At 37.3% G+C, this 22,351-nt stretch overlaps 1 protein-coding gene across 1 annotated transcript in view; it reads left to right on the top strand.

Moving 5' to 3' along the window:
• Window positions 1-22,351, top strand: part of LOC103055766 (protein eyes shut homolog) — a 128,026-nt gene that overhangs the window by 89,524 nt on the left and 16,151 nt on the right. Inside the window, exons 7-8 of the mRNA XM_007434773.2 lie at window positions 6,318-6,457; window positions 20,060-20,223. Coding sequence (XP_007434835.2) covers window positions 6,318-6,457; window positions 20,060-20,223 — 304 coding nt within the window. The remainder of the gene's footprint in view (window positions 1-6,317; window positions 6,458-20,059; window positions 20,224-22,351) is intronic.

Genomic DNA, 22,351 nt, shown 5'->3' with positions numbered 1-22,351 from the left:
ATAGATAGATAGATAGATAGATAGATAGATATTTAACCATAGTTTGTTGAACAAGATAGTTCACACTAAACCATCAAACATGGTTTACTAACCATGATGGCAATTATATATTATGTGAAGCCAGAACTAAAGAAAACACTTCATAGCTTAATCTAACGTATGAATTCATCTAATGCAGTACAATAGATTTGACTCCGATCAGCAGAACTAGGGATCTTGTACTTAAATCAGTGCTTACAATAATTGTGGTTGAACTTAATGAGGGAATCTGTATTTTGAGCACAGGATACCCTGTAATCAAGCAGCCACTTTGTTTCAATGAAAAGATATTCTATGTGCATGCAGATACAGAAGATAATAAAGCAGCCAGCTGGATGTCACACAGCAGCTTCAATCCAGTGCCTAGTAGAGCCACATGGAAAGGATACTTCCTCAAAGTCATGCCTGAAAGAAAGTGTCCTTCAAAACTTTTGCCAAGGCCTACAGTTTGTTTATATGCTATTTAAAACTGAAGTGATTTGTAATTCTGAGATAACTATAATACTGGGAATCCAGGAAAAAAAGTGGGGGCGAACGAAAGATCTGGGGACAATCCTGAGATCAGTTCGCATAATGAGCCCTGCTACAACACAACTTATTGGGTTCACAGTAGGCCTGCAGTAAAGAGTAAATTTAGCCTACTTCCGCTATACCACTCTTCCCTGCTGCTCTTTGCAATCTGCAGGCTGGGAATTGGGGAGCATACTGATGAGTCAGTCTTTCCAATTAAGAAGGCACTGAAGGCATGAAATATGCATCTGAAAATACGTTCTTTGGGAAGCAGAGGTGGAGAAGAGAAAGTCCTCTTTTCTGTTTGATGCTGATCAGCCAGATGATTTGTTTAGTTCTAACAAGCCAGTGTCAGATTGTCGGTGGTGGATGCAGGGTTTTCCCCAAGCATAGTAGCTCTCTCTGAGTCTGCAGGAAGAGAGGTAACTGGGATTAATATTTGAATCCAACATCACAAAGAATCTCTCAGGGGAAGATGTACTTGCCTCTTTCTCTTCTGTCTCCTGGAATTAGGATATGTTCCAGGCACTGCAGGAAAAGAATAAATGAGGATAGTAGTATTAGAGGAAAAGAGTTGGTTGGACATGAGAAGATTAAGTAGGATAGATGGGGTGAAAGACAATGAAGCAGGGATGGTTGAGAGTAGTGTGAACAAAAGTAGGGGAATAAACATTCCATAGCTGCAGTTCTCAGTTTGATAGATGCTTGCAAACCATGATTTATGGATGCAGATGTAACAAAATCTCAACTGTGAAGTTCCAAAATTTCAAGATGTTCACTGGAAATTATTTCCAGGCTTCGAAGGATTGCTTTGAGAAAGAAGCCAGTTGAGCTCAGTAGCACATATGTCACAGTCAATACGTTTAACAACTATAATTTCCTATTGGATTATTTATACAGGAATAATTGTTTGCTGAATCAAGCTAAACCAAATAACATGCCAGATTTTATTAGGGTAAGGATTTTTTAAAACCAAAGCACAAACAAAATGATTTCAAAAACAAAGCATTGACTATGTAGTAAAAAGCAAGTAAATCATTTAAGTATATTTGCATTTTCTTTTTTGTTTCTTTTTTACAGCTTGCTTTAATAATATTGGTTTAACCATGAAAAACGAGAATCCAATGTATGTTTTACAATAGTTCTAGTTCAAGAAATTTAAATATTGCCCCAGTTTTGGTGCAGCTGTATTGCTCATAATTTATAAATACCTCACCATTAAGAACAGTCAAATATTAAACTTTAAGAACATGGATTGTTGTCGGTGTTCTATAAATCCGAATGTGAGTATTTGAGTTACAGATTACTCTGCTTCTATTTCTGAACTTCCTGGCAGGGTGAAATAAATGCCACAGCAAATCAGATATTAGTGATGAAATGGAAAGCTGTATCCACCCCACCCCTCCAAGTTAAGACCTATAGATAATGATCCAGCGTTCCTCCTTCTCCTTTTGTTCACTGTACAGAAGACAAAAGATTTAAGGGGAGAGGAAAAGGAAATGAAACAGAAATGAAAAGATGTGCCTTCATCCCAAACCCCATCAATGAAGAATTATGGTCTTGAAATAGAATACAAAACTTCAATTTCTGATTCTCTCATTCATAGTGTTCATAATATCCTACTGAAAGGGGTTAATAATTTAACTCAGTTTTCCCCAGCTCAGTGCTTTTCCCTTTCCGATTCCTGTTGATCCGTATGGAGGGGACATAATTGTGACAATCATACTTGTGTGATGTTATGCAATTTCTTTGAGTGCATGAGAGAAATGAGAAGGACGCCTGGATGCATTTGTTTTTCCTCACATTGTCAGCAAAATATCAGGGGTGTACTGTGGGATTTCTGATGGTGTGATAGACTTCACTCTTCACTTATAGAGCTTCCAAAAAATGTTTAGCCTGGCTCCAGGATGATAAGATTATAACTTTCCATTCTCATAATGACCCTGTCAATGGCTATATATCCATTTAGCAACTGGATATTATCTGAATAGTTGGCTTTGCCTGTATGAGAAAGAATCCGACACCCAAAACATTCCCTCTTTCTTGCTTTTCTACTATCTCAATTTTCATGGGATTAGGTATAGATCATCATCATCATCATCATCATCATCATCATCATCATCATCATCCACTAAGCAAACTATGCTAATTCAATTTGCTTTATTTACCTGGTACACTGTGTTTGGGGATAAAGTTTCCTGATGGTGATCACATACAATTTTCAGACTTTATTTAGCCAAGGATATTTAAGTAAGAAGTGGGGGGGGGGGGGAGTATAACAATTTCAATGTATTTATTTTCTCCACAGTCTCTCTGTCTTACGTTCTACCTACTAAAATGAAATTATTACTGTTGTATTGCATAAGCAAAAAGCCTATCTATGTCTTTTGTTGCAGTTTCCAATTATACAACCCTCACTCAAGAACAGAGTGATAATTAGGTATCAAAAGCCATGTGGATTACTGTCAAGATCTCTCCTGACATCCATTTAATACTTAATCAAACCGTAATGCTATAAATTATGCATTTCCAAGTAGTAATAAGGACTAAGAAAAAAGTATGACTTTAGCATTATCTTGATTTCAGTATAATAGGGGAAAGGTTATAAACTTTTATTAGAAGCATCAACTATATTGTCATGTGAATATTTGTTTCAAATTATGTTATTAATTATATACACTACTATGTTATATATTCTATTAATGAAAATGAAAAGGGGACAGTATATTCTCCATTTAGGCCAAGGTTCCCCAAAGTGGTCAATACTGACCCTTAAGGGTTGAAGGGACTATCCATTATTGTTATTATGGTTGGTCGCACAGTCAACCAGATGTTTAGACTGGATTTGGCATTTTTATCTACCTGTCGAGTCTTTCTCAAGGACCTGGGATAGGCAGATGTGGTTGTCTGATGGTGTTAAAGGTATCATTGCAGGATTTAAGCTGTTCCAAGTAAAGCTGCCTTTTGCAATTGACTGAAGGTGATTTTGTCAATGCCGATGGACTTCAAGTGGTGCTCCACGTGTGTTTATTATTATTGTTGCTGTTGTTATTATTCATAGTACTATTAGTTAAAGTAGTATTTATTAAATTGTTTTCATATAATAAATGTATGGGAGGGTCGATGAACAATCTGAGACTTCACGAACGGGTTGATGAGCTGTAGAGTTTGGGGACCCCTAATTTAAGCCCCGGTAACTGATATTCTTGACTAAATGCCAAGTGTATTCTGGGTTTCATCTAAAAATGTGCCAACTTCTCTTTCTATCAACTTTCTGAAGTCCTTGCAGCCTTTTCAAATCTGCCCTAGGGTGTCCTCTTAATCCTTGGGAACAGATTAAAGAGACAGGACTGGATAAACAGACTGGACCTGACAATCTTTGAGGCGCATGTAGTAATGTACCTTTCTTATCTTTTTCATTTTTTTCAGTTAAATTGCATAAAAGAAAATATGACACTGATTAGATCAGTGTTTTTTTTTTTTTAACATTACATTTATGATTTCTACTATTTTGTATCTGTGACTAATCTTCTGGATTTGATATTTCTTGTTTGATAATAACATTCTATTGTTCTGCTTCTCCTAAATTAAACTCATTTTAGTTCATTTTCCTTTTGCTAGTCTTAAAGGGATCACTTTAAATGACTATGGAAGATAGAGGGAACTCTTTCCACCCAAGAGCCAGATTATTTAGATAGTAGAGAGATTAACAGCAATTCAGATAATACTTTGGATGTTGCCAGCATTTCAGTGTTAATCAACTGCTTATCAGTAGGGATTCTAGCAGTGTCAAAGATCCTTCAAATTCTGATCATTGTTAGGAAGCACAAACATCTCCACATTTTCTTCTTGTTCTAATGTTTATTTATCCTCCTGAAAAGTCCTTTTTACCTTCTAATGTTTCCATTATAGATTTTGAGTTTAAACGTTGAGCATTTGAAATTCGCCGTTATGATATAAAGCCTCATATTTCACGTTACATAAAATCATTTATTTAAACATCATGCAGGAACATTCTGTGAGATGGAAATCAATGAATGCAGGGATGATGTAGGCCACTTTAAGTGGATCTGTCCATTGGGTAAGTCCTTAGTGGGTAGCATTTGTTTGTCCTTTTTAACTTTGATTCAGATAAACCATGCATCAACAAAATATTGATCATAGAAAAGCATAATAAGACACAAAGCAAACATTTCCCTGAAATATATCCCAGACAAGAGAAATATTAGGAAAACAGGGGAAAATCCCTAGATAATGGGTATACACACGCAAGCACACACACAATGTTTGATTTATTTATTTGTTACACTTATTACTTCAGGGTTTCATTCAGGAGCTCAAGGCAGCTGACCTAATGCTTCATCCTTCTCTCTTCCTCCACAGTCATAAGCCTATGAGATAGGTTGGGCTGAGAGAGTGACTGACCCAAAGCCACCCAGCGTGCTTCCATGGCTGATATGAACTTGGGTCTCCCCAGGGCTGCTGATCCCAAGGAGATACAAAAAGTGTTAAATAACCACATTCAATCTTTCTATTGAAAGAGATGTTTGCTAACGTTGCTCCAGCTAACACCTGGAGACCAGATTTAAGAAAATCAATTTTTAACTCTTTGAGATCTGTTGTTGTATTAATTTCTCAAACAATGCTATTTCCTACCCTTGTACATACCATTGATCCAAATAAAAATGTACTCCTAGTTATCTAATGTTCCACCCATTTTCCAGACAATGATCTGGGAGCTATTTACCACGTAAACTATGCCTTCCTTATAATAGTTAGAATTTATTAAATCAGTACTGCTGGAAAATAAAAGACTTCACAATTATAGCAATTGTGAAGTACAAGCACATCCAGGATATTATATCCAAATTGTCTGCAAATTAAATATACCTTTTTAATTAAAATTGCTTTCCTGTTTCATGACTGATAATTAACCTTGTCAACATTTCCAAAGCTTTAAAATACAGTTGTTCTGGAGAGCTTTCTCCTGATCTTATCAAGACATCTGTATCTTTTACTTTTATTGTTTGTGTGGTTTTTGCTTGGGTCAGGATGTTTTACTGTTTTATAATTGTATTGATATTTTATTTGTTTTTTATACTTTATGTAAGCCACCAAGTGTCTCTGGATTGCAGCAAGGGTAGAAATGTGCAAAATAATAAATAAAACAAACTAAGCTGGGGGAAAAAAGATGCATTACAGGTTGCAGATGTAAGCATACCAACATGGGGGAAATTTGACCGAAAACAGTGAGAATTATTTTCAAGTAAGTGTGCATAAAATCTGCATTTCACCTTCATTTTTGCTTTTGCTCCAACAAAAGTGGTTAAGGTGTCAAGGGGTTAAGGCATCAAGCTAGAAACCAGGAGACTATGAGTTCTAATTTCTCCTTAGGCACAAAGCCAGATGGATGACCTTGGGCCAGTCACTCTCTCTCAGCCTTCAGAAGAAGGCAAGGGCAAACCACTTCTGATATCTTGCCAAGAAAACTGCAGGGACTTATCCAGGCAGTCGCCAAAAGTCAGCACTGACTCAAAGGCACACACCCACACAGAAAGTGCAGAGGTAATGCTTGTTCACTGAATCATTTCTGACTTCTTGTTTCCATAACGCTAAAATAATATTCCCTTGAAGATTCCATATTTATATCCACAAAAAGCCAAAAATAATGTGACCATTGAAAGGCCAATTTCACTTCAAGCATTCTGGTTTTAAGAGAACGTGAATAGATGTAATTTTGTTTCTGAAGCAAAAACATTGTTCCATAGGATTCAAAGGTCAGCTGTGTGAAGTAGATATTGATGCCTGTTTGTTGCACAACATAAGTTGCAACTCTGGAGCTCATTGTGTGAACGAATCTTATGAATTGGCATATAGATGCAGGACAGCATGCAAGGAAAATTCAGAGGTAAGGAAAATATAAATGCCTATAATTGTTCTCATATCTTTACAGAGAAGAAAAATATGAGGCAAAAGCTATGATGGAACTAAATATGCTGTCATAGATATAGGTAGTCCTCGACTTACAACTATTCATTCAGCGACCATTCAAAGTTATGATGGCGCTGAACAAATGGTGATAATGACCAGTCCTTGGAGTTCCGGCTGTCCCAGCACTCCCATAGTCATGTGATCCTGATTTGGATGCTTGGCAACCAGTTTGCAGTTGTAGCACCCACAATGACGTTATCGCCATTTGCGCACTTTCCTGTCAGCTTCCCCAGAAAATCAGTGGGGAATCCAGCAGGGAAGGTTGCAAGTTGCTAGGGTAAGTCTTCCCCACCTGTGCACCCTCCCCCAGCCCCTCTGTACTTGTGCCACACAGGCCACTCATGCACCCCCGCACACTCTCCTGGAGCCTCGCTGCACTTCCCCTACCACTTGTGCAGCCCTGTGCACTCTCCCCAAGCTTTACCCTCCCACGCACTCCTTTGAGCCTTGTACCACCTCCCTTGTACCTCTGCGCATCCTTCCCTGATCCTCACTGCATTTCCTTCACACCCCCGTGCACCCTTGTGCACCCTTCCCAACCCTTGCCATGCCTCCCTTGTACCCTTGTGCATCCCTGTGCACCTCTGCCCACCTCCCTTGCACCCTCACACATCCTTACACACCCTTGCCATGCCTCCCTCACACCACTGTGCACCCTCCCTGACCCTTGCCATGCCTCCCTTGCACCTTCACACACACTCATGCACCCTCCCCAACCCTTGTCATGCCTCTCTCACCCCCAACTTCCTGCCACCTTCCCTACTGACTTGGTTGTGGGAAGTCAGCAGGAAGTTGCCTTGTCTAACAACCATGGGATTTGGTTAACAACGGCAACTGAGACTGCAGGAATTGCCATCACTGAGTGATGCAGTTGCTAAGCAATTGCCGTCATAAGTCAAGGACTACCTATATTGCAAAAATATTCAATTTTCATGCCCTGCAATCCACAGATGGCAAGAGAGGTACCACTATTTTATAACCTATATATTTCACTATATGCAGTGCTTTTATCCTAAAAACTCTGTGTATCCCACACTATCTAGTAAACTTACTGATCATTGAGATTTTCCTGAATGATATTCATAAGAAATTGCAACACTGATGAAATTACAAGGTATTTGGAAGCAATTGCATAAATATAGAAAGTTGTCTTGTTGTTTTATAAAGTGACAACATTTTTCAATGTACCTATTTACAGCTTTCAATGTTTAGGAAGTTTTGCCTTTTAGAAAACTCTGAGGTATGTTCTAGTCTAGGCCTCTTAGGCTTCTGTAGTACCCTAAAAGAGAGGTCATGTTCACAGCCCAAACTGATTACTCAGGAATAAGCTGGTACATGCTTCTCAATCATGCCCCTTTTGCAATGGACTGTAAAAGTAACCTTGAGGAACAGGAGGAAAAGCTGCAGCCAAGGCAATGGTCAGATAAAAGAAATTTGAGTCCAAGGCTAAATGTAATTTGAGAAAGTGTCTCAGACCTGACCATCCCTAGTTGCCTTGAAGATAAAGGGAGGGAGGGGGGAGGACATTCAGACTGGCATGATTCTGTTATTTTAACCTTATAATAAAAGTAGTATTGGCATTCATAACTTTGGATTCCTGGTCTGGCCTTCCTCAAAGGTCTGACGCATTTGTCCTCTCTTTTCAGGATTTGTGCCTAACAAAATCTGAAGGTTCTATCCCTCCTTTGTATATCATTATATACTAACCAGAACCCCAGCTAGATGGCAGCAGCTAGACAACTGTGGCAGCTCTCAAAAGAATCAGGTAGATGAGATAGGCTTGTTGGGAAACCACCAAGAAATTCTAAGGGCTGTAGGCTAGATTGCAAAGACAAAAGTTTCCCAGAAGAAGGCAATCATTTCGATATTGTTGCCAATAAAACTACATATATGTGCCCAAGAAAAAACTACATATATGTGCCCACCCAAAATTGAGAATGATACAAGAGAGACTTTATAAACCAGAAAACCTGGCCCGGTATGATCGATGGTGAGGGGCATTGGACACTGTAGTTTATCAATATCTTGGGGTCCATAAATTCCTACCTCTCTATATGGTAATACATTTACAAACAAGTTATTTGATCTTGAAGTCTATTGTTTAGCCCTGAATACTAAATAATCCGCAAACCGGTTGCTTCAAAACGTTTAATGTAAATTGTCTGCCATGTGGGGAAAAAAATGTCATGCATTTCATTTATCTCTAACAGGGTAAATATCTTTTCTCCTGCCAATGGTCTGAAATGATGAAGCAATCATTATGGACATTTTGTCTGGGAAGTGACAGTGGGACCGACTAAAGCTTTTTAGTGTAATATTTGTTAAGAAGTTCTCACACTTGCTTAATTTATATATACAGATTATAATGTACATTTATGCTACTTGCATGTAGTTGTAGGATTCTGGGCATTTAGTCAGATAAATTACTTCATTCTTTTCTGAGATAAATGAGAATAGAGGTTACAAGAATTTATAAGATATATTGGCCTTTAGGTATTCAGTAATGCCAAGGTTCTGTAAACTAATGGCATTTGCTTAATGAAATGAAAAATTGCTAAATATAACTCAGAATTGTATTTGGCACAACTGTGAAAATATTATGCTATAGAAATAAGTTGTAACAGTAATAAACTGTTTACTGTATACTGCCCTGTTTTCAAGTTGCTATGAGATTTACAGAGTTTTACATTTGGAGAGTACCATGCAACAGTTTAAAACCAGTCCATCTCAGTGATGGATGTTATATTCTACATCATCATCATCATCATCATCATCATCATCATCATCATCATATTATTATTATTATTATTATTATTATTATTATTATTATTATTATTATTTTTAAATTCACCTATGTTGAATGTAACTTTTCTAGTAAATATATTATCACTTCAGGTTCAAACTATGACCCATAATATGTCCTGCAGTCATGTTCATAATGAACATTTCTAGAAAATATCAGATGCTCTTGCATTGATATATGTCAGCAGTTTTGCCAACAGGTAGGCATAAAAAGCTAGCACCTATGAGCCAAAGAGCCATAGAACAAAAGAAGGTCAAAAGCGGGAAAGACTCTGAGATTAGCAGTCTCACAGACAAAAAGCAGGCAGAGGGAAAATGGAAGAAGGAACAGAAAATAAATTCCTAACTATTTGTACTCCATTGTCACTCATGCTCCCTAGGTTGTGAAGTGCTGAAGAGGCAATGCAACATTTCCATTTCCAGCTTTCTTTACTAGCTCATGTGCTGATCCACAATTCCCCTTATCTTGCTCCATAAACTTACTGAGTCCATCTGACAGCATCTCTCTTGATGGGCAATGTCTCAGCTGAATGAGACCCCGTCTTGAGCATCTTGCACATAGAGGTACTTAGCATCTATGATATGTGCTTTGTCTTAGAGATAGTCTTCTCCATCTGAGAGATCTGATACTTCCATGGCTATATTCACACAGCGCTGTTGGTTTTGGCTTATCTATCCCAGCATCCATAAATTGTTTATGTAGCCATACAGTCTCTTGATCAAGTTGTGTTGCAAATACATACTTGGTTTCCATGGACAACAGGGCAACAACTGAGTGTTTTCTAGTTGCCCAACTAATCATCCAGCGTCCATTTAGGAACAGCTGTCCTCTCAAAAAGTTTCTGATTTGCCCTGCCTTCTGCATATTCTGCATCCATGAAGCCCAACAGTTTGGGTTGTGGTTGGCTGGCAATTTGAGATCTTAAGGCACCTCTTTTGACTACATTCAGTCCCCTTTGCTTGGTGCACTCACCTTTCTGCATAGGATTCTGACAACTGAAGCAACGTCTGGCTCTATCACTGTGGCTATGTACAGGAATTTTCTGACTTCGGTCCTTGTGGAATGCTTTGATTTCCTTTCCTTTTTCTCCATTCCTCGGATACAGTGGCTGACATTCTCTTGATATCTTCCATCTTTTTTTTTTTTTTGGCAATGCAGAAAACCTTTAGGGTAGAATATTTCTGTTGGGTTCTCTGAGCATCTTGGCTGTGGTGCCTCAGTTTCTTTTTCTGGCTCTGACTTGCTGTTGAATTATGGGCATGTGCTGAATAACTTCCTGGAAGCCCATGAACTGAATTTGTTGTTCATCTGGGCATGGGGAACAACATCTGTCACTTCACATTTATTTTGTTGTTCCCTTTCATCAAAAGAAACAATGTAGCATGCTTTAATACTGTGTCTGGAGAAATCTGGGGTTCCTTATCCCTTGCAGTACTGTAAGTATCCTTCTTCACATCTGCAATTTAGCTTGGTATAACTTTATAGCCAAGCACTGTAGTTTATCCTAGTCTGGGCTTCTTCCCAAGCCACAGCTCATAGGGAATTTAATTTAATTTAATTTAATTTAATTTAATTTAATTTATTTAAAACATTTATAGGGCTGCCCAACTCAGTGAAGGTGACTCTGGACAATTTACCAAAAAAAATTTAAAAACTAGAAAATAAACAAATCCTAATGAAAAGAATGCAAAGCCACAATACATGAACCTACAAACATGTAGGTTATTGTTTAATGAAACAATAAAGCAATAAAATGGTGATCCAGAGAGGAATGACCCCATCATCCGATCAGGGCTCTGGTACATCATGACCCAAAGGCCTGGGAAAGAGCCAACCATATGCCAGGAGGAAGATCATTCCATGAAATGTTGCATTTGTGGCCCTGATTGGGAGCCTATTTTGCAGACAGGTGGCAGTGCTGACTGCTTCTTTCCAGTATTTATTTCCCTGTTCCACCTCATCTCAATTAGAAGAGTTTTCCTTTCTGCTATGCCATTCTGTTTTGTGACAGAGTGCACTATAGTCTGATGTATAATACCTTGTTCTTTTGGGTACTTTTTCATGTTATCTGCCTTCAATTCATCTATCAGCACATAGAATTCGGGGGGGGGGTAGGTTGCCTACTGGCCAGATTTATTGCACATCAAAGCCATACTTTCTTTGAATTTCTCTAGTACTTGACTTTCTACTGAGCAACTAACAAAAGGTAAACCTAGGGCAATACTTTATAAAAGTTTCCATCTGATGTAATTATATGCATTGGTCACAGATGTTGCTGTGGACCAGTTCCAAGGGCTTTTATGTCATTTTCTTTTATTTTTTCTCCCATCTGGAAATGAAGGTCTAGTCCCTTTTGTTTTTCATTCAGAGGGGCGCTTTGGCTGGGCTGCATTCTGAATCCTTTTGCTCAGTGCTTGAATTTGTGTAAATCTATGCCCATCCTTCTTTGACAAAGGCTTAAATAGTTCCTGTGGTTGCACTGTTATACTACTCTACCCTTATTTTCTGTACAAAAGATTTCAATTAGTTTATTATCTAAGATCAGTGTTTATCAATCTTGGTGGCTTTAAAATGTATGGACTTCAACTCCCAGAATTCCCCAGCCCAGGATTGCTGAAGCTGAAGTCTACATAGTATCTTAAAGATATTTGGTGGCTATCACATGTCATTTTCCATTTGGAATCAGTGTAACAATGACTTTGCTCCACACCCTTTCTGCATCATACACTTTACTGAGAGCAGGTCAGTCATAATATCTGGCTATATTCTCATCTCTTACCTTTCAAGTTGCTTTATTATCTTTGCATTTCATTGACATGCTGACTCTTTTTCCCAGTCTAGTAATTTTGACATAGAATCCAACACTTTCTGTCCTAGATTTTCTTCAGATTCTTGTTGGACATCTCTTAATCTTAAGCAATATTCTTTCTCCCTTAATTCTAAAAGGGCAATATTATCCAAAGTTCTTTCCATTTCTTTGTCATTTATATCTATCTTATTTTCCAGGATTTCTATTTTCTCCTCATTCTGATTCACTTTACCAGCTATTTTTCTGATAGAGCCCATTATTCTTTTTTTAAATCCTATTTTATTCTTTCTCAACTAATCTTTCTTCCATCCTTTTGGTAACTGACTCAGCTATATTCTTCCTAATGTTCTCCAACATTTTTTGTAATATCCCTTGTATCTCTTCCATATTTACTTCTGTTGCTGAGCCTCTTCTTGCTGCTGTCTCTATTGCTCTTGATACTCTGCATGTGGGGGCTGCCATTATTATTTATACCCAAATCTCACAATATCCAAGTGATACTTCCCAAAACCCTTCATACCATTGTTACTTCCTTATTGGTGATTATCTCTTCTAGCCAACAAAGTTTCTATGCCTTTTTTATAATTTCTATATTAAAAGTTTTACAAAGCACGTAAAAACTAACACAAACTAATAGAGTAGAAACAGGAAAGAGGCAAGGAAATAAGAGAGAGAAAAAGCAAAAGTGCAGAAAAAAGAAAAAAAATAGAAAGAAGCTTCTGATTTCCTTTGTAGCAAATATAAGTACAATTGCAAAATTATCTCTTACTCTATGATTACAAAAAAAAGCTCACTTTTTTCTATTATCCTTTTTTTTCCCCTAATCATCAAAATTACAAATCATAAGTGATTTTTTTTCTGTTTCATGCAAAAAGGGCTTCCAGTCAACCATAAATGTAGGTATTGTTTTTTCTCTGATCAAAGAGGTTAATTAAGCCTTCTTGTAAGTTCCATCATCTTCACCAACCAGTCTTCCATTGTAGGTAGTGTCGAGCCTTTCCACTTTTGAGTATATAATAGTTTTGCTGGAGTTATTATATGTAAAAACAAAGTTCCGTGACTTTTTTCTAACTGCTTCTCCATTAGTCTTAAAAGAAAAGTGTCTGGTTTCAGTTGTACTTTAAACTTTAAAATCTTCTGAATTTGTATCCAATTTTTAAAAAGTTTTTTTACATGTCCATCAAACATAATAAAATGTCCTTTCATGTTGTTCACATTTCCAGCAAAGATTCAAAGTACCTTTATACATTCTAGGCAATTTCTCTAGTGAGAGATACCAATGATATATCATTTTATAAAAATAATCTTTAAGGCTAAAATATAATGTAAATTTCAGTCCTTTCAATCACATATTTTCCCATTGGTCCATTTGTATATTATAGCCAACAAAGTTTACATGGTCTATTACAATATCCTGTTATTTTAAAATCCAATCCTAGTTAGTTGGCTAGAACTCTATTATTATTCTTTCTTCTGTGTCACCCTACTCCTAGTTCGGAGTAGGCAACCAGTCTTCAAACAAGGGAACTCCAAACGTTCACCATTCCCACAAATGTATTTAACTATTTCATTACTCTTTTGATTCTTAATTAACTTTCTTCCCAAATGTCCAATTTAAATGGTTGCCTTATTCCATTTATTTCTTTCTTAAATCACTTTTAATCAATGCCTTTTGCCCTCCTTTCTTCTTCTTCACTATCTTTCTCTTTTAATCAAAATTCAATATTTTTCAGAGATTAGGGATTTCCATTCACCTGGTTGGCCTTATTTTCATTCAATAAATTGAAGGTCTCGGTCCCTAAAATTCAAAAAAAGGAAAACCTTACAACTTTAGGAAAACAGGAATCCTGTCTCTTGTGACCAACAGTCTCCCTCTGAGGCATGTTGCCTGATGTTCCCCATATTTCCTAGGTGCTCAACTCCAAAGGCACCAACAAGGTCCCTCTAGATCTCACCATGCCCTGATGAGCAACCCCACAGAATTCAAGTGGGCAATCTCAAGGTTTCCTCTTGATCTAAGGAAACTTTGTTTGCTCGGGGGTAAATTTGACCCCCTGACTGTCAGTAAATGCTTCAGGATCATGCCAGCAGTGTGCAGGCACATCTTCAATCTGCCATGTTCTTCTTTATTGTTGAGAATGATATTTATACTGGTTCTGTTAATTCGTTTATATGAGTCATTGCTGAGTTTTTAATCTAGTAGACTAGAAACACTCAAAGCTTCTCTCTCACACACACACATACACACACACACACACCCAGAAGTCCAGAAGCATTTTTATCTTGGAAGACCAAAGGGAAAATTCTGATCTTTCTGGCTTCTCCATGGGCTGAAATTCCTGTCTGTATTATATATCTTTCTTTTTCCATTTTTTTCCCTTCAGCTGCCCAGGATGACTTACTGTATCTCCGTGTTTAATGGAACCTTTTGCTCTTTCTGTGCTAGGCCCATCCCTGTTAAAGAAGTGATTTGAGTGTGCTCTGGGAGAGCAGAAAAGCAGCATCCATAATAAATTGTGACAATGTCAAAAAGATGACACATGTGTAATGACACCATCATGGAAATGCTTCAATTATGTACTTGCATCAAAACATCTCATGCATCTACGCAAATAGAAGCATTTGAACAATATAGATTACACCATGGGCTAATCTCCTATTTTGCATGCAAGAATTCAGTAGGTTCAGTCACACTCATTTCTATAATCCAATTTAATTAAATATTCCTTTACTGATATTAAAAAGTGCACTGAAGAAATGTTTTACCACAATTAAAAGGCACAGAAACACTTGGATGTAGAGAGTTCATTCAATGTGCCAGCAACCCAGACAATGTGTAGCAACCCAGACTGGAAACAGTTAATCCAAAGAACACATTTCTCAGAGCTTTCATTAGCTAGAGTTATTTGAAAGAAATCAACAACAATTTTACAAAATACTGTGTTTTCACTGAGAAACATAAAAGTCAGGCTTCTTGTATCAGCCTGGACTGGAAGTAGTTAACCCTGAGAAACAACTCTAAGAGCTCTGATATTCATTAAGAAGGTTAAAGTTATAACACAAGAATTTCAGCAAGTGTTCTATTTTCAAATGACATATGCATGCAAATTAGGGTGGGTAGGTTTTGACTCTTTTTTACATTCTTTTTATGTAAAAGAATAAGACAAGGAGACTTGTCTGTTTTTTGAAGGAGGGACAGCATTACATATGTTGATTGCTCTGGAAATGATTTCTAATCAACTAGGGGAATAAGCTCTAGCACAATTCTGTTTCACACCCTGTTTTGGCATCCAGTGTTAACTTCTTTTGCTACATGGGATCATGCCCTAGAGATAAGAGCAAAAGAATGGGGAAAGCTGCTACCAGAAAGCAGAAAGGGAAAAGTCTTTATGCGTAGATGGAACACCACCTTGTCCTTATCTGGAACTAAGCCCAGGACTTCATTTCAGGCTACTAATAATTAAAACTGTCCTGATCATATGTTGACTAGGAAAGAAATCATAAGAAGAAAGACTCATTTTCAAATATGGCCTTTGCCCTGCCTTCTTTAGGGACCTTGTTTACAAACTACTTTACATGCATTTAGATTGGAAACAATAGTTTTAATAATTGTCAGGGGAAGAATATTTCCATACTTGCAAGTAAAGAATTCATTTTGCAAGCTTTGATCAAGCTGGTGAGTGTTTTCTATGAGAAACAGTCTAGGCATAATTTCAGAACTTAGCACTAATGGAATAGAAAAAAGATCCAATTTTAAGGTCAATTTAAAACTTAATCAAAGACAAATTAAGACTGCAAATTTTTGCCAAGAGTTGTTGTTATTACAGATCTCAGTAGCATTTTAAATAGGCTTGAGCCTCAATCAAACTGAGGGAGTGGAAAGCTGATTATCTCTACCTGAATCATGCCTTTCTTTAGAACTCATCTCATTGATTAGAGGAGGCAGATATTCCTTTTACATATACCAACTAAATAGTACTGAGCTTTATTGTTGAGAATGATATTTATACTGGTTCTGTTAATTCGTTTATATGAGTCATTGCTGAGTTTTTAATCTAGTAGACTAGAAACACTCAAAGTTTCTCTCTCACACATACACATACACACACACACACACACAACACTCACTAGCAAGTGGTTTTCATATTGTTACATCTCATAACTAACTGTACTATACCCAAAATTTCTTAATTTCTGGCTTTCTTCAGTCCTTTTGTCCTTAGAAAAACGGGGATCTCAGACCATCTCATTGTTCTCATGAAAAACCAATATATACGTAGGTCAGGAAGTCATAGCAGGGACAGAACATGTCAGCCTAGTGTGGTAGTCCAGCCAGGAAGCATGACCAGATGGACTTATTCTACTTTATTGTAAAGTTACATTAAGAGAAACTTGGAAGTCTGAAAGTACATTTCTTCCCCCTCACCATTACAATCCAAGAAACTAGGGAGGATCCCTTCTGAGACATTTGCCCTGCCTACATTCGCTGTACAGGCTAAGCTGCCTCTTGTGCAACTGTTCCCCTGACTGTGGCTCTTCCCCCTGTCTCCCAAGGTCAATCCCACATACAGAACATGATGACACAGACTGACTCCAGGTTGGTAAAAGAGTGATACAAGGCTGCACACTCTCCCTTTATTTATTCAACCTGTATGCTGAATATATATTAAGGGAAGCTGGATTGGAAGAAGGTGAATGCAATTTTAAAATTGGAGGAAGAAACATTAATAGCCTGCATTATATTGATGACACTAGCTGAAAATGCGAAGAATCTGCAAGTTCTAGTAATAAAAGTCAAAAAGCATAGCAAAAAAAGGGACTAAAATTAAATATAGAGAAGACCAAACTATGACAGCAGGTACAACAACCAGCCTTGTTATTGACAGTGAAGGTGATGTAATGGTGGATAGATTTTGCCTTTTAGGATCAACTGTCAACAATAAAGGAACAAGCAACCAAGGAATATACCACAGACTAGCATTTGATAGAACAACTGAAGGCCTTGGAAAAGATATTCAGATGCTGTGATGTGTCTATACCTACAAAGACCAGAACTGTGCAAGCAATGGTATTCATTGTGACACTCTATGGAAGTGAAATTTGGACTTTGAAGAAGCAGGATAGGAAGAGTATTGATGCTTTTGAACTTTGGTGTTGGAGAATACACCTGAGCATATAACTGAAAGCCAAGGAAACAAACAAATAGATAATTGAACAAATCAACCCAGAGTTCTCACTTGAGACACAAATTATCAGGCTCAAATTATCCTACTTCAGACACATTATGCAAAGACCCAGCTCTCTGGAGAAGGCTCTAATGTAGGGAAAGGTGGAAGGAAAGAGAAGAAGACAACCAGCAGCAAGATGTATGGACTCAGTCACAGTGGCAATGGGTGCACCATTGGAAGACCTGAAGGACCAGGTTAGGGATAGATCATCATGGAGGAAATGTGGTCACTAAGAATTGACACTGATGATGGCACATAATCACTCAGTCAAAAGTCCTTTTGGCATGTGAAATTTCCCTTAACTTTTATAGGTAGCAGAAATTGAGTACATTTAAGTTGAGCAGGGCAGAAATCCCCCTTTTGAAATTTTGTAAAAGAAAACCAGGAGCCTGTTATAGAGTTTTGGCAGAAAACTACTAAGAAAAATGCAATTTCTCATTGGTTTTCAACTGAAAAGAAAGAAAATTGGTGACTGAAGCCCTCAATAAATTCAGTGCACCAACTGCATCACTGTTGCACTCCTTTCAGCCTTTGGTCACCCAAGAAGTTGAAGGAAAAATCAGCTCTGGATACAAAAATAGTTGTTCACTTCCAACTTATTTTCTTTCTCAAAAGTAAGCTCCATAGAGTTCAGTGGAGTATAGACTGACAGACGTGAGGTATGATATGCTCATGGAACAGCTGCAGGAGAGTTGATGGAGTATGTTTCAAACTTGCAACTACTGGAACATTACAAATATGTGAACATTGGCATCTTTGTTTCCAGAATCTTTTAAGAACAAGGATGATAGACAGAACTGTAAAGGCTTACAAAATCTCATACGAATGACACACTGATTGAAATAATTCCTGCCTTCTCTGCCAGACCTGCCAGTTGATAAAACAGGTTCAGAAAAATAAAAAAGAAGAATTGAGGAACACTGCTGATCTTACCTGTTCCCACTGCTAAAGTTCAAAACAAGTAGTTTAGGGAATTTATTCCCATAAATGCAGGGACTGTCACTAACGCTGATAATATGATGAGGCAAGATCATGTAAGATATGTCAGTGGTCATATTTATAGGCAACACATCCATGATTGCCCACACTTTAAGGGAAAGAGAAGGACAGTATGAGATACAGTAGAACCTCAGGGCCATATTAAGAGAGAAAGTGGAGAATGGAATGGACCTTTGTAAGGCAGATCTTGTGTCCAAAATGTTGTATCTGGAATCCACTACAATAAATTATACTATTTCAAAGCCTTTGTTCAGCAGCAATTTTAGAAATATTTTTATTTGCTCAGACCATCCGCATCTTGCTTTAAAGGGTGGCCAATTTTTATATAACACTTCCACCTATCTGACACCAGCAATGTCCTGCTGTGTTCCTCGGGTAACTAAGTTAGTTTTCTTCTGGTTGGACTGTGGTACAGTTCAAACTGGAAAAAGGGCTGAAACATTGAAACTCCTCAGAACTTGGAGACAGGTCATTTCCCCATAAATCCTCCTACCTTCTGCCTCCTGAACCTGGATCCATAGATTTCACAAACAACCTAATCAAATTAAACCTTCTAGTTTCTAGTCAGGAGTCTGATAGCATCTTTTCTGACTAACACATTTTATTAAAAGGCATAAGCTTTCATGAGCTTCAGCTCACTTCATCAGATGCATAGAACTCACAGCTCATGAAAGCTTATACCTTTTAATAAAATGTATTAGTTAGAAAAGATGCTATCAGATTCTATTTTTTCTTACCACCATAGACTAATATTACAGTTTCTAGTCAGTGTCACAGTTTCTGTGAGGTATTTGTTTTGTTTTTTATGCTGGGTCTGATGATCCCTGCTTATATAAGCAGCATGCACCTGCTTCCAGCCTCTGGGCTCAAGCAAAACATTCCTGTCTGCTGCAGCTCCCTTTCAGATGTTCAACCTTGATAACCACAACCATAATTTCAGCTGTTAAGAAGCGTGCCTGGCTGAGAAACTAGTGTTGTGGCATCAACACATCTTGGCTGGTTTCATATCAATGGCTCGGGGTTTTTTGCACAATGGTCAGAAAAATGTATACATGACTTATTCTACTGAATTATTTTTCCTCTTTCCATGAGAAATGCAGATGAGTGGATTTTTCTTACTCTAGGGACTCTGGCAGCTGAGGGATAGACTACTGGTGGAATGATGACTTTTGTACTCTCCTGTTGGTTGGCCAGAGGAAATGCTGTGTGTGAAGTGCTGCTAATGTGATCTTACCTACTCTCAATGTTGTAAGGATAGCAGGGATGAAAATGATGGAATAGCTAATTCCACTATTCCCCCCAAGAAACTGGGGAATGAAAACAGCGTTGTGTGGAATTGTTACACCAAGGGGGCACACTAGAAAAATATATAGCCAAGTGCCATTATTTAACAACTGTTTGAATGCTGAATTCTACTCTTCAGTGATTGCATCTCTCTCTCTCCCTCTGTTTCTCTCTCTCTCTCTCTCTCCCTCCCTCTCTCTCTCTCTCTCTTTCTCTCAGAGATAGAGATAGATAGAGATAAAGATTCACTCTCCTGTGATGGATATTATTATTATTGATGAAATTAAATTCACAGGAATTTTCTTACCCTGATGTAATGTATTTTATAAATGTCCTTAGCCTCAATATTGTAAAGATAGAAGCATTTCCTGGACTCTGTGTAATTCTCACTTGTAGTTCTGTGTGAATGGAAGATGTTTCCATGATGAAGACAACCAGAATTATCTTAGTGTCTGTGCTCCTGGATGGACTGGACCTACATGCCTGGAAAATATTAATGACTGTGAAATGAGCTGGTGCCAGAATGGAGGTATTTGTGAAGATGGAATCAATGAATACAGGTACTAACATGCCTTCCTTATGGCAGGTTTCTCCATAATCCTCCGGGACGTTAGAAGGCTTGATTGAAATATTGTTTTCCTCCTGCTGCTTTCAACTGCAATTAAAATGTCATTGCTGTTGCATTTATCCTCTTCACATTCTAAAATGTTATGGGCAGTAACTTGCAATAAACATGGCTATTTAAGTAAACAGATTGATTACCTAAGTCGTATTTCACAGACATACGAAAGAAAGAAAGAAAGAAAGAAAGAAAGAAAGAAAGAAAGAAAGAAAGAAAGAGAAAGAAAGAAAGAAAGAAAGAAAGAAAGAAAGAAAGAAAGAAAGAAAGAAAGAAAGAAAGAAAGAAAGAAAGAAAGAAAGAAAGAAAGAAAGAAAAGAAGCATTGACTCAAGCAGAAAATAAAGCAACTAAGGTACAGTACATTCACTAATGAGTATATCTGCTCCTTCAAAATAAATAGTACTAGCTTTAGTAACAGGAAGCAAGAATGGCAGAAGTTTTTCTTTGAGCTATGACAGCTTAAAAACATTCTATGGTTAAAATCATCATCATCATCATCATCATCGTCATCATCATCATCAAACAACATCTGCCTATCCCAGGTCCTTGGGAAGGACTCAATAGATGAATAAAAATGCCAAATCCAGTCTAAACATCTGGCTGACTGTGTGACCAACCAGAATAATTTTTACAGGTAAATTTGAGGATATTGTGGTTGCTCTTCCACTTGGTACAGTAGTATTAGTGTCTTACTTTATTTAGCAACAGTGTTAATTGCCTCCCTTTTGGTCAATTCCATGAAACATTATTCTTGGCAATAGTCATTCTGAATATGTACTTCATGGTTATTACTTGACCAATCATTTATTCAATCTTTGTAAGGGTAATTGAAGTTCCCTGTGATCAGATCACCTTCTCTATCATAGTTTCATTCTCCATCTGAAGATTACTCCAGAGCTTCTTATCAAGAAAAAAGCATCATGGTCCCCGTATTAAATTACTCTCAGGGAGGGGTAGAGGAAAATGATTTATCTTTTTTCTTTGTTTTATTTTATTTTAATGTAAGCATGTGCCAAATATGTCTAGCGACTTTATTTTGCCTCTGGCCATGCATTACTTTATTCTTATAGTCAGTTTCTAGCTGGTGTCAATCCAAAACATTCTCATCTCATTACCTAAGGATGATTCAGTATTATCCAGAAGCTTATCAACTCCTATTTTTTTCCGAGCATTCAATTTAAAGATAGGCAAAGGTATCTGTCTTCTTTTTTTATTCAAGTGAAGCCCCTTCCTTTTGTATGCCAGTCTAGTTTTTCCCCAAATGTTTCCTAATAATGTTGCAGAAATCACATAACTACATAAAGCATAGATGAAATTTGGGGACCAGTGGGCACTCTTGGGATGTTGAGATCATGTTATTGAGATTCTTATAAAATGGCTTCCATGGGAGAGGTTATTGCTTATTTGCAAAATGGTGAACATGATTTTGGCATGTCGTAAAATACTCATTCATCTAGCTGCTTTCTGATTTTATCTAATTAATTAAAAGACTCTGGGGAAAAAAAATCAGTTGGAACACGGAATCTGGGACACATGGATAGAAGTACCATGTTAATTAAGAATGAAATATGATAATCTCTTTGATCATTTTTTATCCCCTCTACTTATAAAGCTGACATCCTTCACTGAAAAAAACCTTAGGCCTCAACTTATGAGTTTCACTATTTTAAATTTTAAAATAGGCTCTAAAGATCTCTTCCTCACACACACACACACACACACACACACATATATATATATATACACACATACATACATACACACACACACACAGTGTGTGTGTGTGTATTCATATATATTCATATTCATTCATTCATTATTGATGTACTTCCACATAATTTGATTTTATTAATTGCAGTATAGTTCATTACTTCTGCTCATTTGACTTTATTACTATGTGTTTCACTTTAAACAATACCAGAATTAAAAATAATTTGAGTTTTAATTTTTCTTCACCTTAAGAATCTTTTTGTGAAAGTGAAATTACAAATCCCCACTAAGAGTAAATAATAAATGAATGAATGAATGAATGAATGAATGAGCAAGCAAGGGCTAGATAAAAATACT

This window comes from Python bivittatus, unplaced genomic scaffold (assembly GCF_059951505.1).
Source record: "Python bivittatus isolate LINGU-HERP-01145 unplaced genomic scaffold, Pbiv_v1 ctg000020_np1212, whole genome shotgun sequence".
Lineage (NCBI taxonomy): Eukaryota > Metazoa > Chordata > Lepidosauria > Squamata > Pythonidae > Python > Python bivittatus.
The sequence above is the reverse complement of the archived record's forward strand: the minus strand, read 5'-3'. Positions and strand labels throughout refer to the sequence as shown.